Consider the following 17,557-nt stretch of genomic DNA (forward strand, 5'->3'; position numbering starts at 1 on the left):
TATATATATATATATATATATATATATATATACACACACACACACACTATGCGAGTCTCTCCACCTTGAAATCTGGCTGTTTTTCCCTTTCTATCGTACCTGGTGTTTTGTTGATGTTGCAGCTGCATTCCTGCACACATGTCCTGATCTGTTTAGAGCTCTGGCAGCACACAGTGGCAATCTCAGCCATCGTGTCACAAGCCTTGCACAACAGCAGCAGGCCAGGACTCAGCCAGCCTGCATAGAAATTTGGATTAAAAAAGGGGGAAAAACATGCCTCGTAATGTTCAAATATAGACAGCTGTGTTACTTTTCGCCTTAAGAGCTGTTGTAGAAATGTCCGTGTTAAAGTGTCAAGAAATCGGTTGTCTATTTGAAGGGTGCCAAACGCAAAACTCACAGGGTATGTGTGTGCATGCCGAGTTGTAAGATTCTCAGAAGACCCCACCCCAACTTATTCTCCTCTTTTCCCTACAGTATTCCCAGAAAGAAGACAAGTATGAGGAAGAAATCAAGATCCTCACTGATAAACTGAAGGAGGTGAGAATTTCACATGGAGGTTTAATTTCTATTAGGGCTGCCAAAGTTAATGTTAACTTGTTTACTAAATGTCTATAGTTATTTACTACATTTGTCCTCATAACTGGTTTATTCGGTTCAGTGACTGGTCAAACTAGTTGAAACCTTTCCATCAGCACCAGCACAGATGTCCACGTGCAGTGCACACACAATAATCCCATAATCCTGTATCAGTAAATGGAGAAATGAGTTACTAGGGCTTCCTCATTTTTAAGTCACTTTGATTGATTGAAAACATCTGTTACATTTACGCCGTTAGCAGATGTTTTTATCCAAAGCAAAGAGGAACAAAAGCAAGTCAAGCAGCCAACAATATTTGAAATATCCAATGCCAGGTTTATTTGACCTAGGTATTTGACCATATGTTTTTTTTTTGTTTTTTTTAACAAAATAGGTATTGTCTTTTTAAATTTTACTCTAGCTTTAGAATAGCAAAAATTTATTTTCAAAATTCTCTCTGCCATTGTTTAACAAACTGGTATCCTGCCCTATAACTGTTGGTTATGTTGCACCCATTTGAGACACTCTTCTCCATTTATGAAATGTAACATTTCCTAAAATTTTTGAATAATTAGGCTAACTATAAATATTATAGTTAACCTAATTACTTTTTTGTTTTGTTTTAATAAATGGTTTTTCATGTTTCTTATCAATTTTCAGTAGGTTTTCTGTTTTATTTTTATTTATTATGCAGATTTTTCCTCATTATAGTGTGATCGCACATGTATTTCTCTGCTAGGCTGAGACCCGTGCTGAGTTTGCCGAGAGGTCTGTGGCGAAACTGGAGAAAACCATTGATGATTTGGAAGGTATGATTGTCATTCTCTTTAACACTTTCCTTCCATTAGGATTCCATATGATCCTTTTTTAATTTAAATATTTTACACTAGTTGTACTCTATTCATAGCGTTATCTCCCTGTCCTCTTCCTGTCTGCTTTGACATTCATAATCTTTATTTGCTGTTTTTTCCTATTTCCTTTTTTGTCCCTTCATACTCTCTCCCTCGTCTGACTTCTTTCTTTCCGTGTGTGAACAGATGAGCTTTATGCTCAGAAACTCAAGTATAAGGCCATTAGTGAGGAGCTGGATCATGCCCTCAACGACATGACCTCTATGTAAATATAGGCTTGTGCATGTGTGTGAAGCTCTGCTACTTACGGTTTGCTTTTGCTAGGTCAGCTGAGTTTTGCTGCAATGGCGGAGTTTGAGTCTCGTGACTGAATTGGTAACCTAACCTTGAGCTTCATAATCTCAGATAGTATACTTTTACTATACCGTATAAAGCTCAGCCGCAAGGAGTTAATAGTTGACAGGAGCCATCGCTTCAAGTTTCTTTTGCTTTGAGTTTGCGTGAATGATGTCATGACTTGGGCAATAACTTTAGTGTGATTCTAACTCATGCGCACATGTCAAGTAACTAATATGCTAACAGTTTTAAGTGGTTTCATATTTAACTACAGATGAAGGGGTCATTTTTCTATCCTCCATTAAACAGACTGATTTGCTGTGCCTTTAAGAGAAGCAATACCGACTCCTACCATGTTTCTGAATACTGAATAGTGTTGATATGCAAATGTGGGTGGTCATATGTTAATTTGCGAATAATTCTGACCTCGTAACCATGCAGTGTTATGAATGGCCCATTTTATGGCTTGCTTTCTATAAATGGGCGTTTTGGATTGTAGACCTGAACAACTGTTTTACACTATATGTCCCTTTTTAAGGCTCATGTTAATAATACTAAGGATTTTTAACCACAAATTGGTGTTTTGAGAGGTTTTTAAGAGCTTTGGCTATTATTGATGTAAGAATTTACATTTGTTCGTAACACTTGCATGTTCGGTTTGCAGCTTTCCTTATTCTGAAATGTAGAAATATTGTCATGAGGTGTTCACCGTTGGTGTCTATTTACAGATAAAGAGTTTCTGGACTGTTCTGCAGCTGACTGTGACTTCAAGAAATTCTTCTTCGTCTTCTCTGACTGTCCATATTTGTTGCTTACTACTTCTCTGATCTCCTGTGTACTCTTCCGTTTTCATGTGTTTTTCTGTAGTTTCAGTTTCTCTATTTAAGCCCTGTTCTGTTTCTGCTTTCTTTTGAATTTCTGTTCTTTAGGTATTCATTATCTGCCCCAACATCTTCCTCTTATCTGGATCTGACTGTATTCAGAGACTTGTGGTGTTTGTTTGTCACTGGTTTTGCTCTCTCTTGTGACCTTTGCTGTATTTTTCATGCCGTGTTGTGCCCATGTTTATTGAAGGGAGGGGAAAAAAAGCTCTGCGCTCTTTTGAATGTCTGCTTGTCTCTCTTTCTTACAATGGGCTGGTGTTGGGCAATCAAGCATTTACCAGTTTTAGATTGCACACGAATAATATCTTGTGGTTGAAAGCTGAAAGCTTGGATAAATTCTCTTAATTGTGATTAATAATCAGGAGTTTGAGCTATGGGTAAGATTATCACTGGTGCATAAGGCCATGAAGGTCTGAAATAAAAAAAAATTGCAAAAAGAGATGTACTTTTAACGTTAAGTTTGTGTACAAATGCACAACATATTTAAGCCAACTGGAGGAACTTCTTAAATCAGTTATGCTTAATATTTGTAATATTTAACACTTTATGCGATATTTTTATTTTTTTTTCTTCTTTTTTTTCCCCTTGTAATAGGTTTTAATGCATTAAGACCTAATGAGACTTTACACAAACTAGTGTTAAAGGGATAGTTCACCCAAAAATGAAAATTCTGTCATTAATTACTTACCCTCATGTTGTTCCAAACCTGTAAGACCTTCGTTCATCTTCGAACACAAATAAATATTTTTGATGAATTCTGAGAGCTCTCTGACCCTCCCATAGACAGCGAGGATCCTAACACGATCAAGGCTCGGAAATGTAGCAAGGACATCGTTAAAATAATCCACGTGACATCAGTGGTTCAACCATAATTTTATGAAGCTACAAAAATGCTTTTTGTGCGCAAAGAAAACAAAAATAACGACTTTATTCAACAATTCGTCTCCTCCGCATCACCCTATAGCGCCCTTTTGGAAAGTGTCACATACGTAAACAACATATACTGTTCTGTGTCAGCAGCACTGTACGCGGATATGTTGTTTACATTGTTTACGCTTTGATCTGAATGTAAACAACGTATCCGCGTACATACGTTTTTTATATTCAGTGGATACTCTCTAAAATTATGCTAGAGGGTAGGGCTGTGCGATATGGACAAAAAAAATACTAATCGCGATTTCTTTGATCAATTTTGCTATTTCGATTTTGACACACAGACATGCTTTACAGTCATAAATGCATTGTGTGAATTTGAAACCTATTTCAAAAGAAAACCAATTAGAGCTTTATCAAGAAGCTGTAACATGTCTCTAGAACAGACATATGGCAGGAGAAGAAAAAATCCCGTGTCCAGGGATTTGTTTTGCCATGCATTGGTCATAGAGCTCTTTGTGGCATTGCCTCAGATGTTGAACTAGATTTGTTGTGCCAAGTTCTCACGTACTCCATCTGCAGTGTGCATACAGTATGTGTATGCGGTGCAGAAGCAGCACAGACTCATTTTGCTTTCGCACAGGACGCGTTTGCAGTCTGCTCCTGATCCGTGGCTGTTTACCACAAACACATTTATTCATTATTTTGATTTCAAATCCAAACGTTGTTTCTGAAAATGCTCTTTCAGCATTGTGATTCTCTTTTATCACAGTACAGTAATACAATATTTCATAGACATATTCACGTTTAAACTCAGTAAATATGACTTTAACTACCACCACGAGTGCCATCTATTATTGCGTTGTTTATCTAAAAGTGCACTTTTCCTTGTTTTAAATCTAGTCAAAAAGCCATGTTTTGACTGTGAAACAGTAGACTTTAATTATATACATTTATGGTGTAATTACTAAATTTCTGTGTCAATCCATGTTCATTTTTACCGCGAATAATGCGCTGTCACTTTAATTCAGCGCATGCAGCACAGCAGAAATAGACTCCGTGCGGAAACGATCGCAGCATGACTGCTGCAGACGCACCACTCCTGGAGCGCACTGCCGGACCGCAATCGCGTGCAGTGTGAACGCTCTGATCCGTTAACATGGGCGCGGACAAAATACGCACCACAGACGGGGAGTGTGTGAACCTGGCGTTACGTTTGTATGCCCACCCAGTTTGTTCTGTTCTCGTGCTCCATTGAGGCGTGCTGCATTCTGATGGGTTCGGATAGCATACTGTGGGAGGTCGGGGCGCGGAAAATCGTGCTGTAAAACGATTTAGAAATCGCGCATGCTCAAATCGCGATTTTATGACGATTTCGATTAATCGCACAGCCCTACTACAGGGTGACGCAGAGGAGACGACTATAAAGTCGTTATTTTTGTTTTATTTGTGCACAAAGTATTCTTGTAGCGTCCTAAAATTATGGTTGAACCACTGATGTCATGTGGATTTTTAACGATGTCCTTGCTATGTTTCTGAGCCTTGATCGTGTTGGGATCCTTGCTGTCTATGGAGGGTCAGAGAGCTCTCGGAATTCATCAAAAATATCTTAATTTGTGTTCCGAAGATGAACGAAGGTCTTACAGGTTTGGAACGACATGAGGGTGAGTAATTAATGACAGAATTTTCATTTTTGGGTGAACTATCCCTTTAAATACAATCTGCTAATTTTGCAATGGGAGTATTAGGTAAAAATCCATAAAGAGATGTTGAAGTTCGACAATGCCCTTTTTTTAGAGTTCTAGTGGTGCTATTTATTTTAATAACGGAGTTAACTATCCGATATTCCCTTTCATTTGACTGGCTGGACCAAACAGAAGGGGGCTAGAAAAGCAGATGTAGTCGTGCAGATGTAGTGGTTGTTATAGATTATAGGCCTAGATGGTAGGGGGCAGGCAGCTGGCCTTTTCTTTAGGCTAGAAACATTGATTCTTGCTGCCCATTCAGATCTGTTTTGCTTTTCCAAAAAGGACAATTTCCTTTTTGCAATGGAAGCTGGCTGGCTGGCAAAATGGCTGAACGGCTGTCAGCACTTGTGAGAAGTTATTTAGATCATTCAAACAACAGCAATGTGATTGTTTTACCAAGGTATGAAATGAATACATTTTAAAGGAATATTTTAGCTATTCACAAAAAAAACACCCAGTGGCCTTGTTGCAAGTTACTGAAAAACAAGTCCTTGTTTCTCTGAGGTCTCAATAGACGGCCTGATGCCAGAGAGCAAAATTAAAAGGCTCTAGTTCAGCTGCAAGTTCTCTGAAAATTGGTTTATAGTTTAGTTATATTAACCCCAGTGCTGTGGTGAAAGCAAAGCATTGACATGCCAGTGTTGCGCAATTTTAACACTGTGGGATACAAAACCAATATATTTGAGATTAATGTTATCTACAGTATCTATCACCGTAAATTTTAGTAGTTTCACAAGTAGTATTTATTAAAGCTGAACTGTTATGCAAATATAATGCTGATACAGAGGATTTGTAGTGGTAGCTTAACATTGTATCTGAATGTATCCAGTTATGGTCTCAAAATGCTCTATAATTTTCAAAAAGGAGTTTACAACCTAATATGGTTGCTTAGAAAACCGTCTATGATGGTTCTTCAAAGAACCAATGAAGTCTTAACTTGTCTAATAAACCACATACAGTGTTAAATTACAATTTGATTTTGCAGTTTTTAATTTGTTGCTGTCCTTCGGGGGATTTTTTTTCCCCCAGAGAAACTGAGAGATGCTAAAGAGGAGAACATCAAGATCCATACCACTCTGGACCAGACCCTGAGCGAGCTCAATAGTTTCTAAGGAAGACCTGGAGCAGGAAAAAAGCCGCCTCTTCCCTTCCTTACACCCTCATCTCATTTGGTTTCTTTGTCTCTGCACATCTGATTCTTCTGTTTTTCTTTTTTTTTCTTCTGCTGGAGGACAGGCTCACCAAGCCAACTAGCAAAAATGTGGTGCCTCTCGATGTTTCAAAAGTACTTTAATCTTTCTGGAGCACTTATTAAGCTTCACTGCTCATCTCCTCAGAAAATCCCAAGTGATTTCAGGAACAATCTACTATGGTATTCCTAAAGTGTCAAATTTTATATGCTAACCCTAGGGTAGCTTTTTGTTGTTTTGGTCCTTGACCAGAGCTTTACGATTGTGGCAAGATTTTTCCACATATCAGCCAAAACTCTCAATAATTATTTTTCATTTTACCGGAGGCTGATTTATGCAACATTTTGTGCCATAAAAGCCTTCTTGGCAGTCACACCTTGGCTTTAGATCCATTTTCCCCCTGTTGATCATGTGACACAGGATGTTTTTTGCTGGTCTTGTTGGTGCCTGATCCACTGCTCTCCTCTTACCTCTTCACACTCTTCGTCCTGCACAAGTTTCTGCTGACTGTTTGTCGGCGTCACAGATTTTGGGACCAAAACCACATCATGTGGTCTGTAACAGTATGCACAACCATGCCGTGAGGACCTTTGTTTTGTTTTTTATGAAAAAGCATTTGCTTCCATTTTGGAGTTTTGAGTAATATATGCGTTCTTTGTTTGGGTTAATCCCCCTGCATTTTAACACAAAACTTTACTTTTTCAAACCACTATTTGATATCCTGCACTGTTATGGGCTTATAGTGGACATATTTTGAGCAGAGTAGGCCAAGTCATGGTTTCTTCAGGTTTTGTTTTTGTTTGTTTTATTTGCTTTAAAGAACCATATTCTACCCAGGGAAGAAAGGTTGAAGATTAATTTTTTTTTTTTTACCGTGAGTTCAAAGCAGTGGCACTGCCAGATTCAAAAGGTCCAAAAGCCGTGCCGATCTAAATATGTATTATGAACACAGTAAATGGGAGCGAAATGTAACACTTAATAGTATAAAGATTAAAAGGGGTGAACACATGGTTTTAACTGGAAAAAGTCCACAATGATGTGTAATCACTTTATTGTCTGTATCTTGTGTAACGATACCTAAATTCTTTTTTAAATAAAGACCATGATTTTTACTGTCACTGAACCCCTGTGTTTCTCAGGATCTGGGTCTCTTCTGGTTTCCTTGCATATGCAGATGGTTATTTCCATTTTATATTGCAATTATCTGTAGTGTGGTTTCTAGAAACAAAGACTGAGAAATGCTTTCTCAAACAGTAACTGATATTTGTTTAGAGACAAAAATATCACAGTTTCGAGATGGACATCAGTACTGTTTATTCGTCATGGGGAAAATGCAAGTTTCAGCTTTTAGTCATAATACATACGGGGCATTTACATTTAAGCAAACATTTACATTTTAGAATTTTGTTAACATTTTTAAAAATTCCGAAATTTTTAGGATTCGATACTTAAGACCCTACTGTACTTGGATTCAGTAGTTTCATCGTTTTAAATAATATGCAAACAATGTGTGTGTGTGCACTAATGTTTGTAAGATTTGTTTAATCATCGAATAATCCTAAAAATCCTCTGCGAATATATTAAGCAGCACAACTATTTTAAACCTTGATAATGAGATATGTTACTTTAGCTCTTTTTTAAATAAAGACCATGATTTTTACTGTCACTGAACCCCTGTGTTTCTCAGGATCTGGGTCTCTTCTGGTTTCCTTGCATATGCAGATGGTTATTTCCATTTTATATTGCAATTATCTGTAGTGTGGTTTCTAGAAACAAAGACTGAGAAATGCTTTCTCAAACAGTAACTGATATTTGTTTAGAGACAAAAATATCACCGTTTCGAGATGGACATCAGTACTGTTTATTCGTCATGGGGAAAATGCAAGTTTCAGCTTTTAGTCATAATACATACGGGGCATTTACATTTAAGCAAACATTTACATTTTAGAATTTTGTTAACATTTTAAAAAATTCCGAAATTTTTAGGATTCGATACTTAAGACCCTACTGTACTTGGATTCAGTAGTTTCATCGTTTTAAATAATATGCAAACAATGTGTGTGTGTGCACTAATGTTTGTAAGATTTGTTTAATCATCGAATAATCCTAAAAATCCTCTGCGAATATATTAAGCAGCACAACTATTTTAAACCTTGATAATGAGATATGTTACTTTAGCCAAATATATATTAGAATGGTCATGTGACACTGAAGACTTGAGTAATGGCTGCTTTGCCACCACAGGAATAAATTACTTTAAAATAGAATACCGTTATTTTAAATAAATAGGAGACTTCTTTAAACAACTGTTAAATATCTTACTGACCCCAACTTTTGATCAGTGTGTGTGTGTATATTGGGAAACATAGTGAATAAGCTGTATATTTAAATGAGTGTTTTGCATGAGTGAATTCAGTAGTGCAGTCTAGAAGAGTGGGTCGTTCTCTGATTTCCAAAGGCGGTTCTTCCCCCCAAACAGACAGGGAAGTTTATGGTTGGCCTTCATCACCACAGCAACTGTGCAGGAATCTGGTTTCCTAATGGCTTCGCACCAGAACGGGTAATCGACTGGCTGCTTTCCACTAGAGGACAGTAAAGAACAATGAGCTGCATGCATGTAGTGAGTGCTTGCAGTCATGTCAGTATGCGCTTCTGAAACTCACTGTTCACAGCAGCCCACTCCAAACGGCTCGAAACACACACACTGGAAACATTCGTCGTTTATCCAGGCCTCCCCGATGTCAAATACACGGCCGTTGTGTTCACAGCTGGCTGCAGCGAAACGGTGATCATTAACGCTTAAGGTCACAAATCATATTTAGCCCAACCTATACTGTATTGTATTGTCCAGTTTACCTTTTGAGTTGAAGTAGCATTCTCCACTGCTGGATACTCCGTGACAGAGCTGGAGGATGCTAAACACGCAAAACACAGCTAGTAAAACGTTCATCTCGTTTGTCTGCATGCCTAGAAGAAAAAATGGAGGGTATATGAGATCTATACATTTATTCTCAGTTGTTTGAATTATTGCATTCAGCTGCTGTGAGCTACTAGTGATATTTTGTTTTAAAAAATGCATCAAAATAATTATAAGCAGTTTTCACTGATGATAGGATACTGTAAGTTTGCTACTAGGAGTGATTTTAATACTTCTAAAAATAAAACGTATTTAATCGAAGTAAATGCAGTATAAAAAAATGGATGATTACATGGCGTTAATTAAAAAAAGATGTAAAAAGTTTGGCTTTGTTCCTGTTATCCCATATATATATATAATGTTATGTCACATTATTACTGTTGTTACATGGTGGATAAAAGTATCGTTTAGTCCATACAAAATGTTTACAAGACAACATTTAACAAAGTGAGAAAATTATTTTATAACTGATTCCTATTGATCATTTCTCGTCTTTTTCTTGTGCGTTTTTTAACGTTTTGCATTATTTAGTGTCAAATGTAGCATATAGCTGTGTGTTTGGAATACATTAGATATTAGGGAAGCCAGATGTTATTTAAAAGAAAGCTAATAACTTTAATCTTTTATTGTCATTAAGTGGGTTTCATATTTAAACATTGATTATAGTAGCCTACTTTTATTTAGTTTCATGTGAGGTATTTGGAGAATATTGTTATGCTTTTTTTATTATTGTAAACTGCATTCTTTGTACATTGTCAGAAAAGAAAGTGCAAAAAATGTACCGGTACAACAGGTTGTCACTGAGGCAGAAGCCACAAAGGGACATCTTTGTACCTTCTTTACCCCTAAAGGGAGCATATTAGTACCTCAGAGTAATAATAATACCCTTAATGTAGTAATATGTACTTTTATGATACTATTATGAACCCTGTATAGAGATAAAGAAGGTACAAAAGTGTCCCTTTGAGGCGAGTGCACCGGTGACAAGCTGTTACACCCCTAAAAGTACAATTTTTGCACTTTTCTTCTGTGAGAGTGTATTAAAGGTGCTATACAAATAAAGTTTATTATTATTTCACATACTGTGTTCTTAAAAATGCCTATTGAAAATTGATTATCCTTGTAGCGTCACATTGATGCTTTTAGCATCATGTAATATAAAAAGAAAGCCAAATCAGTATCTTACCTTTGAGGATTCTTCCCTTTTCCCTCTTTTCTGGTTTCCGTCCTCTGTCCTCGTCTGGTGATCTCTGTAATTACTTTAAAATAGAATACCGTTATTTTAAATAAATAGGAGACTTCTTTAAACAACTGTTAAATATCTTACTGACCCCAACTTTTGATCAGTGTGTGTGTGTATATTGGGAAACATAGTGAATAAGCTGTATATTTAAATGAGTGTTTTGCATGAGTGAATTCAGTAGTGCAGTCTAGAAGAGTGGGTCGTTCTCTGATTTCCAAAGGCGGTTCTTCCCCCCAAACAGACAGGGAAGTTTATGGTTGGCCTTCATCACCACAGCAACTGTGCAGGAATCTGGTTTCCTAATGGCTTCGCACCAGAACGGGTAATCGACTGGCTGCTTTCCACTAGAGGACAGTAAAGAACAATGAGCTGCATGCATGTAGTGAGTGCTTGCAGTCATGTCAGTATGCGCCTCTGAAACTCACTGTTCACAGCAGCCCACTCCAAACGGCTCGAAACACACACACTGGAAACATTCGTCGTTTATCCAGGCCTCCCCGATGTCAAATACACGGCCGTTGTGTTCACAGCTGGCTGCAGCGAAACGGTGATCATTAACGCTTAAGGTCACAAATCATATTTAGCCCAACCTATACTGTATTGTATTGTCCAGTTTACCTTTTGAGTTGAAGTAGCATTCTCCACTGCTGGATACTCCGTGACAGAGCTGGAGGATGCTAAACACGCAAAACACAGCTAGTAAAACGTTCATCTCGTTTGTCTGCATGCCTAGAAGAAAAAATGGAGGGTATATGAGATCTATACATTTATTCTCAGTTGTTTGAATTATTGCATTCAGCTGCTGTGAGCTACTAGTGATATTTTGTTTTAAAAAATGCATCAAAATAATTATAAGCAGTTTTCACTGATGATAGGATACTGTAAGTTTGCTACTAGGAGTGATTTTAATACTTCTAAAAATAAAACGTATTTAATCGAAGTAAATGCAGTATAAAAAAATGGATGATTACATGGCGTTAATTAAAAAAAGATGTAAAAAGTTTGGCTTTGTTCCTGTTATCCCATATATATATATAATGTTATGTCACATTATTACTGTTGTTACATGGTGGATAAAAGTATCGTTTAGTCCATACAAAATGTTTACAAGACAACATTTAACAAAGTGAGAAAATTATTTTATAACTGATTCCTATTGATCATTTCTCGTCTTTTTCTTGTGCGTTTTTTAACGTTTTGCATTATTTAGTGTCAAATGTAGCATATAGCTGTGTGTTTGGAATACATTAGATATTAGGGAAGCCAGATGTTATTTAAAAGAAAGCTAATAACTTTAATCTTTTATTGTCATTAAGTGGGTTTCATATTTAAACATTGATTATAGTAGCCTACTTTTATTTAGTTTCATGTGAGGTATTTGGAGAATATTGTTATGCTTTTTTTATTATTGTAAACTGCATTCTTTGTACATTGTCAGAAAAGAAAGTGCAAAAAATGTACCGGTACAACAGGTTGTCACTGAGGCAGAAGCCACAAAGGGACATCTTTGTACCTTCTTTACCCCTAAAGGGAGCATATTAGTACCTCAGAGTAATAATAATACCCTTAATGTAGTAATATGTACTTTTATGATACTATTATGAACCCTGTATAGAGATAAAGAAGGTACAAAAGTGTCCCTTTGAGGCGAGTGCACCGGTGACAAGCTGTTACACCCCTAAAAGTACAATTTTTGCACTTTTCTTCTGTGAGAGTGTATTAAAGGTGCTATACAAATAAAGTTTATTATTATTTCACATACTGTGTTCTTAAAAATGCCTATTGAAAATTGATTATCCTTGTAGCGTCACATTGATGCTTTTAGCATCATGTAATATAAAAAGAAAGCCAAATCAGTATCTTACCTTTGAGGATTCTTCCCTTTTCCCTCTTTTCTGGTTTCCGTCCTCTGTCCTCGTCTGGTGATCTCTGTCTGGAAATGTGTTCATGTGTTCTCCCTGATGCTCTGTCACACAGCAGCTTTATATACCTGCATCTCTCTCCTCTTGTCTTCACCTCTCCCCCACTCTGTCATTTATGTTTATCCTCACTCTATTCTTTCTCTCTTTTCTTTCTTTCTGTGCACACAGAATGTTTTACTGCTGATAAGATATGTGAAATTAAATGACCTAAATTACTACGTTTTCTATTATATTGTATTCTATTATATTACTTTGCCACCACAGGAATAAATTACTTTTTTAAATGCATTAAAATAGAATACCGTTATTTTAAATAAATAGGAGACTTCTTTAAACAACTGTTAAATATCTTACTGACTCCAACTTTTGATCAGTGTGTGTGTGTATATTGGGAAACATAGTGAATAAGCTGTATATTTAAATGAGTGTTTTGCATGAGTGAATTCAGTAGTGCAGTCTAGAAGAGTGGGTCGTTCTCTGATTTCCAAAGGCGGTTCTTCCCCCCAAACAGACAGGGAAGTTTATGGTTGGCCTTCATCACCACAGCAACTGTGCAGGAATCTGGTTTCCTAATGGCTTCGCACCAGAACGGGTAATCGACTGGCTGCTTTCCACTAGAGGACAGTAAAGAACAATGAGCTGCATGCATGTAGTGAGTGCTTGCAGTCATGTCAGTATGCGCCTCTGAAACTCACTGTTCACAGCAGCCCACTCCAAACGGCTCGAAACACACACACTGGAAACATTCGTCGTTTATCCAGGCCTCCCCGATGTCAAATACACGGCCGTTGTGTTCACAGCTGGCTGCAGCGAAACGGTGATCATTAACGCTTAAGGTCACAAATCATATTTAGCCCAACCTATACTGTATTGTATTGTCCAGTTTACCTTTTGAGTTGAAGTAGCATTCTCCACTGCTGGATACTCCGTGACAGAGCTGGAGGATGCTAAACACGCAAAACACAGCTAGTAAAACGTTCATCTCGTTTGTCTGCATGCCTAGAAGAAAAAATGGAGGGTATATGAGATCTATACATTTATTCTCAGTTGTTTGAATTATTGCATTCAGCTGCTGTGAGCTACTAGTGATATTTTGTTTTAAAAAATGCATCAAAATAATTATAAGCAGTTTTCACTGATGATAGGATACTGTAAGTTTGCTACTAGGAGTGATTTTAATACTTCTAAAAATAAAACGTATTTAATCGAAGTAAATGCAGTATAAAAAAATGGATGATTACATGGCGTTAATTAAAAAAAGATGTAAAAAGTTTGGCTTTGTTCCTGTTATCCCATATATATATATAATGTTATGTCACATTATTACTGTTGTTACATGGTGGATAAAAGTATCGTTTAGTCCATACAAAATGTTTACAAGACAACATTTAACAAAGTGAGAAAATTATTTTATAATTGATTCCTATTGATCATTTCTCGTCTTTTTCTTGTGCGTTTTTTAACGTTTTGCATTATTTAGTGTCAAATGTAGCATATAGCTGTGTGTTTGGAATACATTAGATATTAGGGAAGCCAGATGTTATTTAAAAGAAAGCTAATAACTTTAATCTTTTATTGTCATTAAGTGGGTTTCATATTTAAACATTGATTATAGTAGCCTACTTTTATTTAGTTTCATGTGAGGTATTTGGAGAATATTGTTATGCTTTTTTTATTATTGTAAACTGCATTCTTTGTACATTGTCAGAAAAGAAAGTGCAAAAAATGTACCGGTACAACAGGTTGTCACTGAGGCAGAAGCCACAAAGGGACATCTTTGTACCTTCTTTACCCCTAAAGGGAGCATATTAGTACCTCAGAGTAATAATAATACCCTTAATGTAGTAATATGTACTTTTATGATACTATTATGAACCCTGTATAGAGATAAAGAAGGTACAAAAGTGTCCCTTTGAGGCGAGTGCACCGGTGACAAGCTGTTACACCCCTAAAAGTACAATTTTTGCACTTTTCTTCTGTGAGAGTGTATTAAAGGTGCTATACAAATAAAGTTTATTATTATTTCACATACTGTGTTCTTAAAAATGCCTATTGAAAATTGATTATCCTTGTAGCGTCACATTGATGCTTTTAGCATCATGTAATATAAAAAGAAAGCCAAATCAGTATCTTACCTTTGAGGATTCTTCCCTTTTCCCTCTTTTCTGGTTTCCGTCCTCTGTCCTCGTCTGGTGATCTCTGTCTGGAAATGTGTTCATGTGTTCTCCCTGATGCTCTGTCACACAGCAGCTTTATATACCTGCATCTCTCTCCTCTTGTCTTCACCTCTCCCCCACTCTGTCATTTATGTTTATCCTCACTCTATTCTTTCTCTCTTTTCTTTCTTTCTGTGCACACAGAATGTTTTACTGCTGATAAGATATGTGAAATTAAATGACCTAAATTACTACGTTTTCTATTATATTGTATTCTATTATATTATTATATGCCTTTTTACAACTATAATTGAAAAAAATTGTAAATTGACTTCAGGAACTGCAAAACATTGGATATTTTTATTAATGTAACTCATATTATATTATATTATATGTACAACTGTAAATGCCAAGAAATTTAATAAATTGGCTTTAGCAACATATTATATATTTTAGAACCACAGCTGCCAACATTGCATATTTGTACTGATGTAAGTCTTGTTATTATATGATATAATATTACATTATATTACCGGTATATGTATTTTTATAACCATAATTGGCAAAAAAAAAAAAAAGTTGGCTTTAGCCACGCATATTTGTACTATGTAAGACTTGTTTCAAGATTGCACTGGTTGATCATTTCTCGTCTTTTTCTTGTGCGTTTTTTAACGTTTTGCATTATTTAGTGTCAAATGTAGCATATAGCTGTGTGTTTGGAATACATTAGATATTAGGGAAGCCAGATGTTATTTAAAAGAAAGCTAATAACTTTAATCTTTTATTGTCATTAAGTGGGTTTCATATTTAAACATTGATTATAGTAGCCTACTTTTATTTAGTTTCATGTGAGGTATTTGGAGAATATTGTTATGCTTTTTTTATTATTGTAAACTGCATTCTTTGTACATTGTCAGAAAAGAAAGTGCAAAAAATGTACCGGTACAACAGGTTGTCACTGAGGCAGAAGCCACAAAGGGACATCTTTGTACCTTCTTTACCCCTAAAGGGAGCATATTAGTACCTCAGAGTAATAATAATACCCTTAATGTATTATGTAATATGTAATATGTACTTTTATGATACTATTATGAACCCTGTATAGAGATAAAGAAGGTACAAAAGTGTCCCTTTGAGGCGAGTGCCCCGGTGACAAGCTGTTACACCCCTAAAAGTACAATTTTTGCACTTTTCTTCTGTGAGAGTGTATTAAAGGTGCTATACAAATAAAGTTTATTATTATTTCACATACTGTGTTCTTAAAAATGCCTATTGAAAATTGATTATCCTTGTAGCGTCACATTGATGCTTTTAGCATCATGTAATATAAAAAGAAAGCCAAATCAGTATCTTACCTTTGAGGATTCTTCCCTTTTCCCTCTTTTCTGGTTTCCGTCCTCTGTCCTCGTCTGGTGATCTCTGTCTGGAAATGTGTTCATGTGTTCTCCCTGATGCTCTGTCACACAGCAGCTTTATATACCTGCATCTCTCTCCTCTTGTCTTCACCTCTCCCCCACTCTGTCATTTATGTTTATCCTCACTCTATTCTTTCTCTCTTTTCTTTCTTTCTGTGCACACAGAATGTTTTACTGCTGATAAGATATGTGAAATTAAATGACCTAAATTACTACGTTTTCTATTATATTGTATTCTATTATATTATTATATGCCTTTTTACAACTATAATTGAAAAAAATTGTAAATTGACTTCAGGAACTGCAAAACATTGGATATTTTTATTAATGTAACTCATATTATATTATATTATATGTACAACTGTAAATGCCAAGAAATTTAATAAATTGGCTTTAGCAACATATTATATATTTTAGAACCACAGCTGCCAACATTGCATATTTGTACTGATGTAAGTCTTGTTATTATATGATATAATATTACATTATATTACCGGTATATGTATTTTTATAACCATAATTGGCAAAAAAAAAAAAAAGTTGGCTTTAGCCACGCATATTTGTACTATGTAAGACTTGTTTCAAGATTGCACTGGTTAAATGTCTTTTAGATATTGCTTTTTCAATGGTTATATAATTGTAACAAAGGTGTCTGTTTCTGGTTTATGCTTACCTCATACATTGCCTTTTCAGAGGTCAGAGGTCACATTATAACTCTTAGATGCTGATGATATTTGACTTGATATCGGAGAGGTCACTCACCGGATTGTGTTTAATCATCAGGGTTGACGTCACTGTCTGAGTCTGCATGTGTGTGTTAAACAGCATCTGTACACACGGTATTGGCTGCATGCACACAGATAACATGCTGCTGTGTGTTCCATACACATGCACACACATGCTAACATGCCTGCAGAGTATTTGACGTCATTGATCGCTTTTGCAACCTTTGTGTGTCTGACTGAATGTATTTTTTTGTCATTCATTAGTGAATATGGAAATCTTTCTGGATGTGTATTGTTGTGGCAGTGAGATGCAGAGAAACTCATTAGCTCAGGAGCTTCAGAAAACCGAGTGTAAAGAGATGTTTAGGAAGACAAGATTGTGTTTGTTCAATTGCCTTTCATTGTCTGTCTTGTCTCAATCATTACAGCACTGCTAATGCAAACACACCTGCTGCACAGTATTGTTGTACACACACATTCATACTAACCTCTCTTGCTACAAAGTTTTTCTGCAAATTATAAGCATAACATATAACAGTTTTAGACAAGTGCGCAGAATAAAATGTATTTGTTCTTCAAATAGAACCTAAAAAGGGGTGATGAATGCTTTGGAACTTAGAATAATTTAATGAAGTACACTACCTTTCAAAATATTAAGACTTTCATGCACAACTACATCAAGTTAAAATCTGTTACAAATTGTAATGTTCTGTTCTGT

At 36.1% G+C, this 17,557-nt stretch overlaps 4 protein-coding genes and 1 long non-coding RNA gene across 8 annotated transcripts in view; 1 reads left to right on the top strand and 4 right to left on the bottom strand.

The window, feature by feature from the left end:
• Positions 1–7,580, top strand: part of LOC107565576 (tropomyosin alpha-3 chain-like) — a 21,088-nt gene extending 13,508 nt beyond the window's left edge. For 2 of the 4 annotated variants that reach the window (XM_016250831.1, XM_016250833.1), the window contains exons 7-9: positions 478–540; positions 1,319–1,388; positions 6,301–7,580. In XM_016250831.1, coding sequence (XP_016106317.1) covers positions 478–540; positions 1,319–1,388; positions 6,301–6,383 — 216 coding nt within the window. In that variant the 3' untranslated portion in view covers positions 6,384–7,580. Of the gene's footprint in view, positions 1–477; positions 541–1,318; positions 1,389–1,616; positions 1,700–2,494; positions 3,338–6,300 lie in introns of those variants that run through there. The other 2 variants (XM_016250832.1, XM_016250834.1) reach the window with 2 other exon arrangements.
• On the bottom strand, positions 5,395–6,287 carry LOC107565580 (uncharacterized). Its single transcript, XR_001606389.1, has 2 exons — positions 6,147–6,287; positions 5,395–6,073 (listed from the first exon to the last, which is right to left on the bottom strand). It is a non-coding gene; the product is annotated as an uncharacterized lncRNA (long non-coding RNA).
• A 1,117-nt stretch (positions 7,581–8,697) lies between the features above and the next one.
• Positions 8,698–10,623, bottom strand: LOC107565579 (prostate-associated microseminoprotein-like). Its single transcript, XM_016250837.1, has 4 exons — positions 10,565–10,623; positions 9,318–9,428; positions 9,125–9,233; positions 8,698–9,043 (listed from the first exon to the last, which is right to left on the bottom strand). Exons 2-4 carry the CDS (start codon positions 9,424–9,426, stop codon positions 8,887–8,889), a joined length of 375 nt encoding a protein of 124 aa, XP_016106323.1. The 5' UTR covers positions 9,427–9,428; positions 10,565–10,623; the 3' UTR covers positions 8,698–8,886.
• Positions 10,624–10,697: 74 nt separating this feature from the next.
• On the bottom strand, positions 10,698–12,709 carry LOC107565577 (prostate-associated microseminoprotein-like). Its single transcript, XM_016250835.1, has 4 exons — positions 12,487–12,709; positions 11,240–11,350; positions 11,047–11,155; positions 10,698–10,965 (listed from the first exon to the last, which is right to left on the bottom strand). Exons 2-4 carry the CDS (start codon positions 11,346–11,348, stop codon positions 10,809–10,811), a joined length of 375 nt encoding a protein of 124 aa, XP_016106321.1. The 5' UTR covers positions 11,349–11,350; positions 12,487–12,709; the 3' UTR covers positions 10,698–10,808.
• Positions 12,710–12,917: 208 nt separating this feature from the next.
• LOC107565578 (prostate-associated microseminoprotein-like) lies at positions 12,918–14,901 on the bottom strand. Its single transcript, XM_016250836.1, has 4 exons — positions 14,679–14,901; positions 13,432–13,542; positions 13,239–13,347; positions 12,918–13,157 (listed from the first exon to the last, which is right to left on the bottom strand). Exons 2-4 carry the CDS (start codon positions 13,538–13,540, stop codon positions 13,001–13,003), a joined length of 375 nt encoding a protein of 124 aa, XP_016106322.1. The 5' UTR covers positions 13,541–13,542; positions 14,679–14,901; the 3' UTR covers positions 12,918–13,000.
• Between the last annotated feature and the right edge of the window lie 2,656 nt (positions 14,902–17,557).

The sequence above is a fragment of the Sinocyclocheilus grahami genome, unplaced genomic scaffold, assembly GCF_001515645.1.
Source record: "Sinocyclocheilus grahami isolate Dianchi unplaced genomic scaffold, SAMN03320097.WGS_v1.1 scaffold1009.1, whole genome shotgun sequence".
Classification (NCBI taxonomy): domain Eukaryota; kingdom Metazoa; phylum Chordata; class Actinopteri; order Cypriniformes; family Cyprinidae; genus Sinocyclocheilus; species Sinocyclocheilus grahami.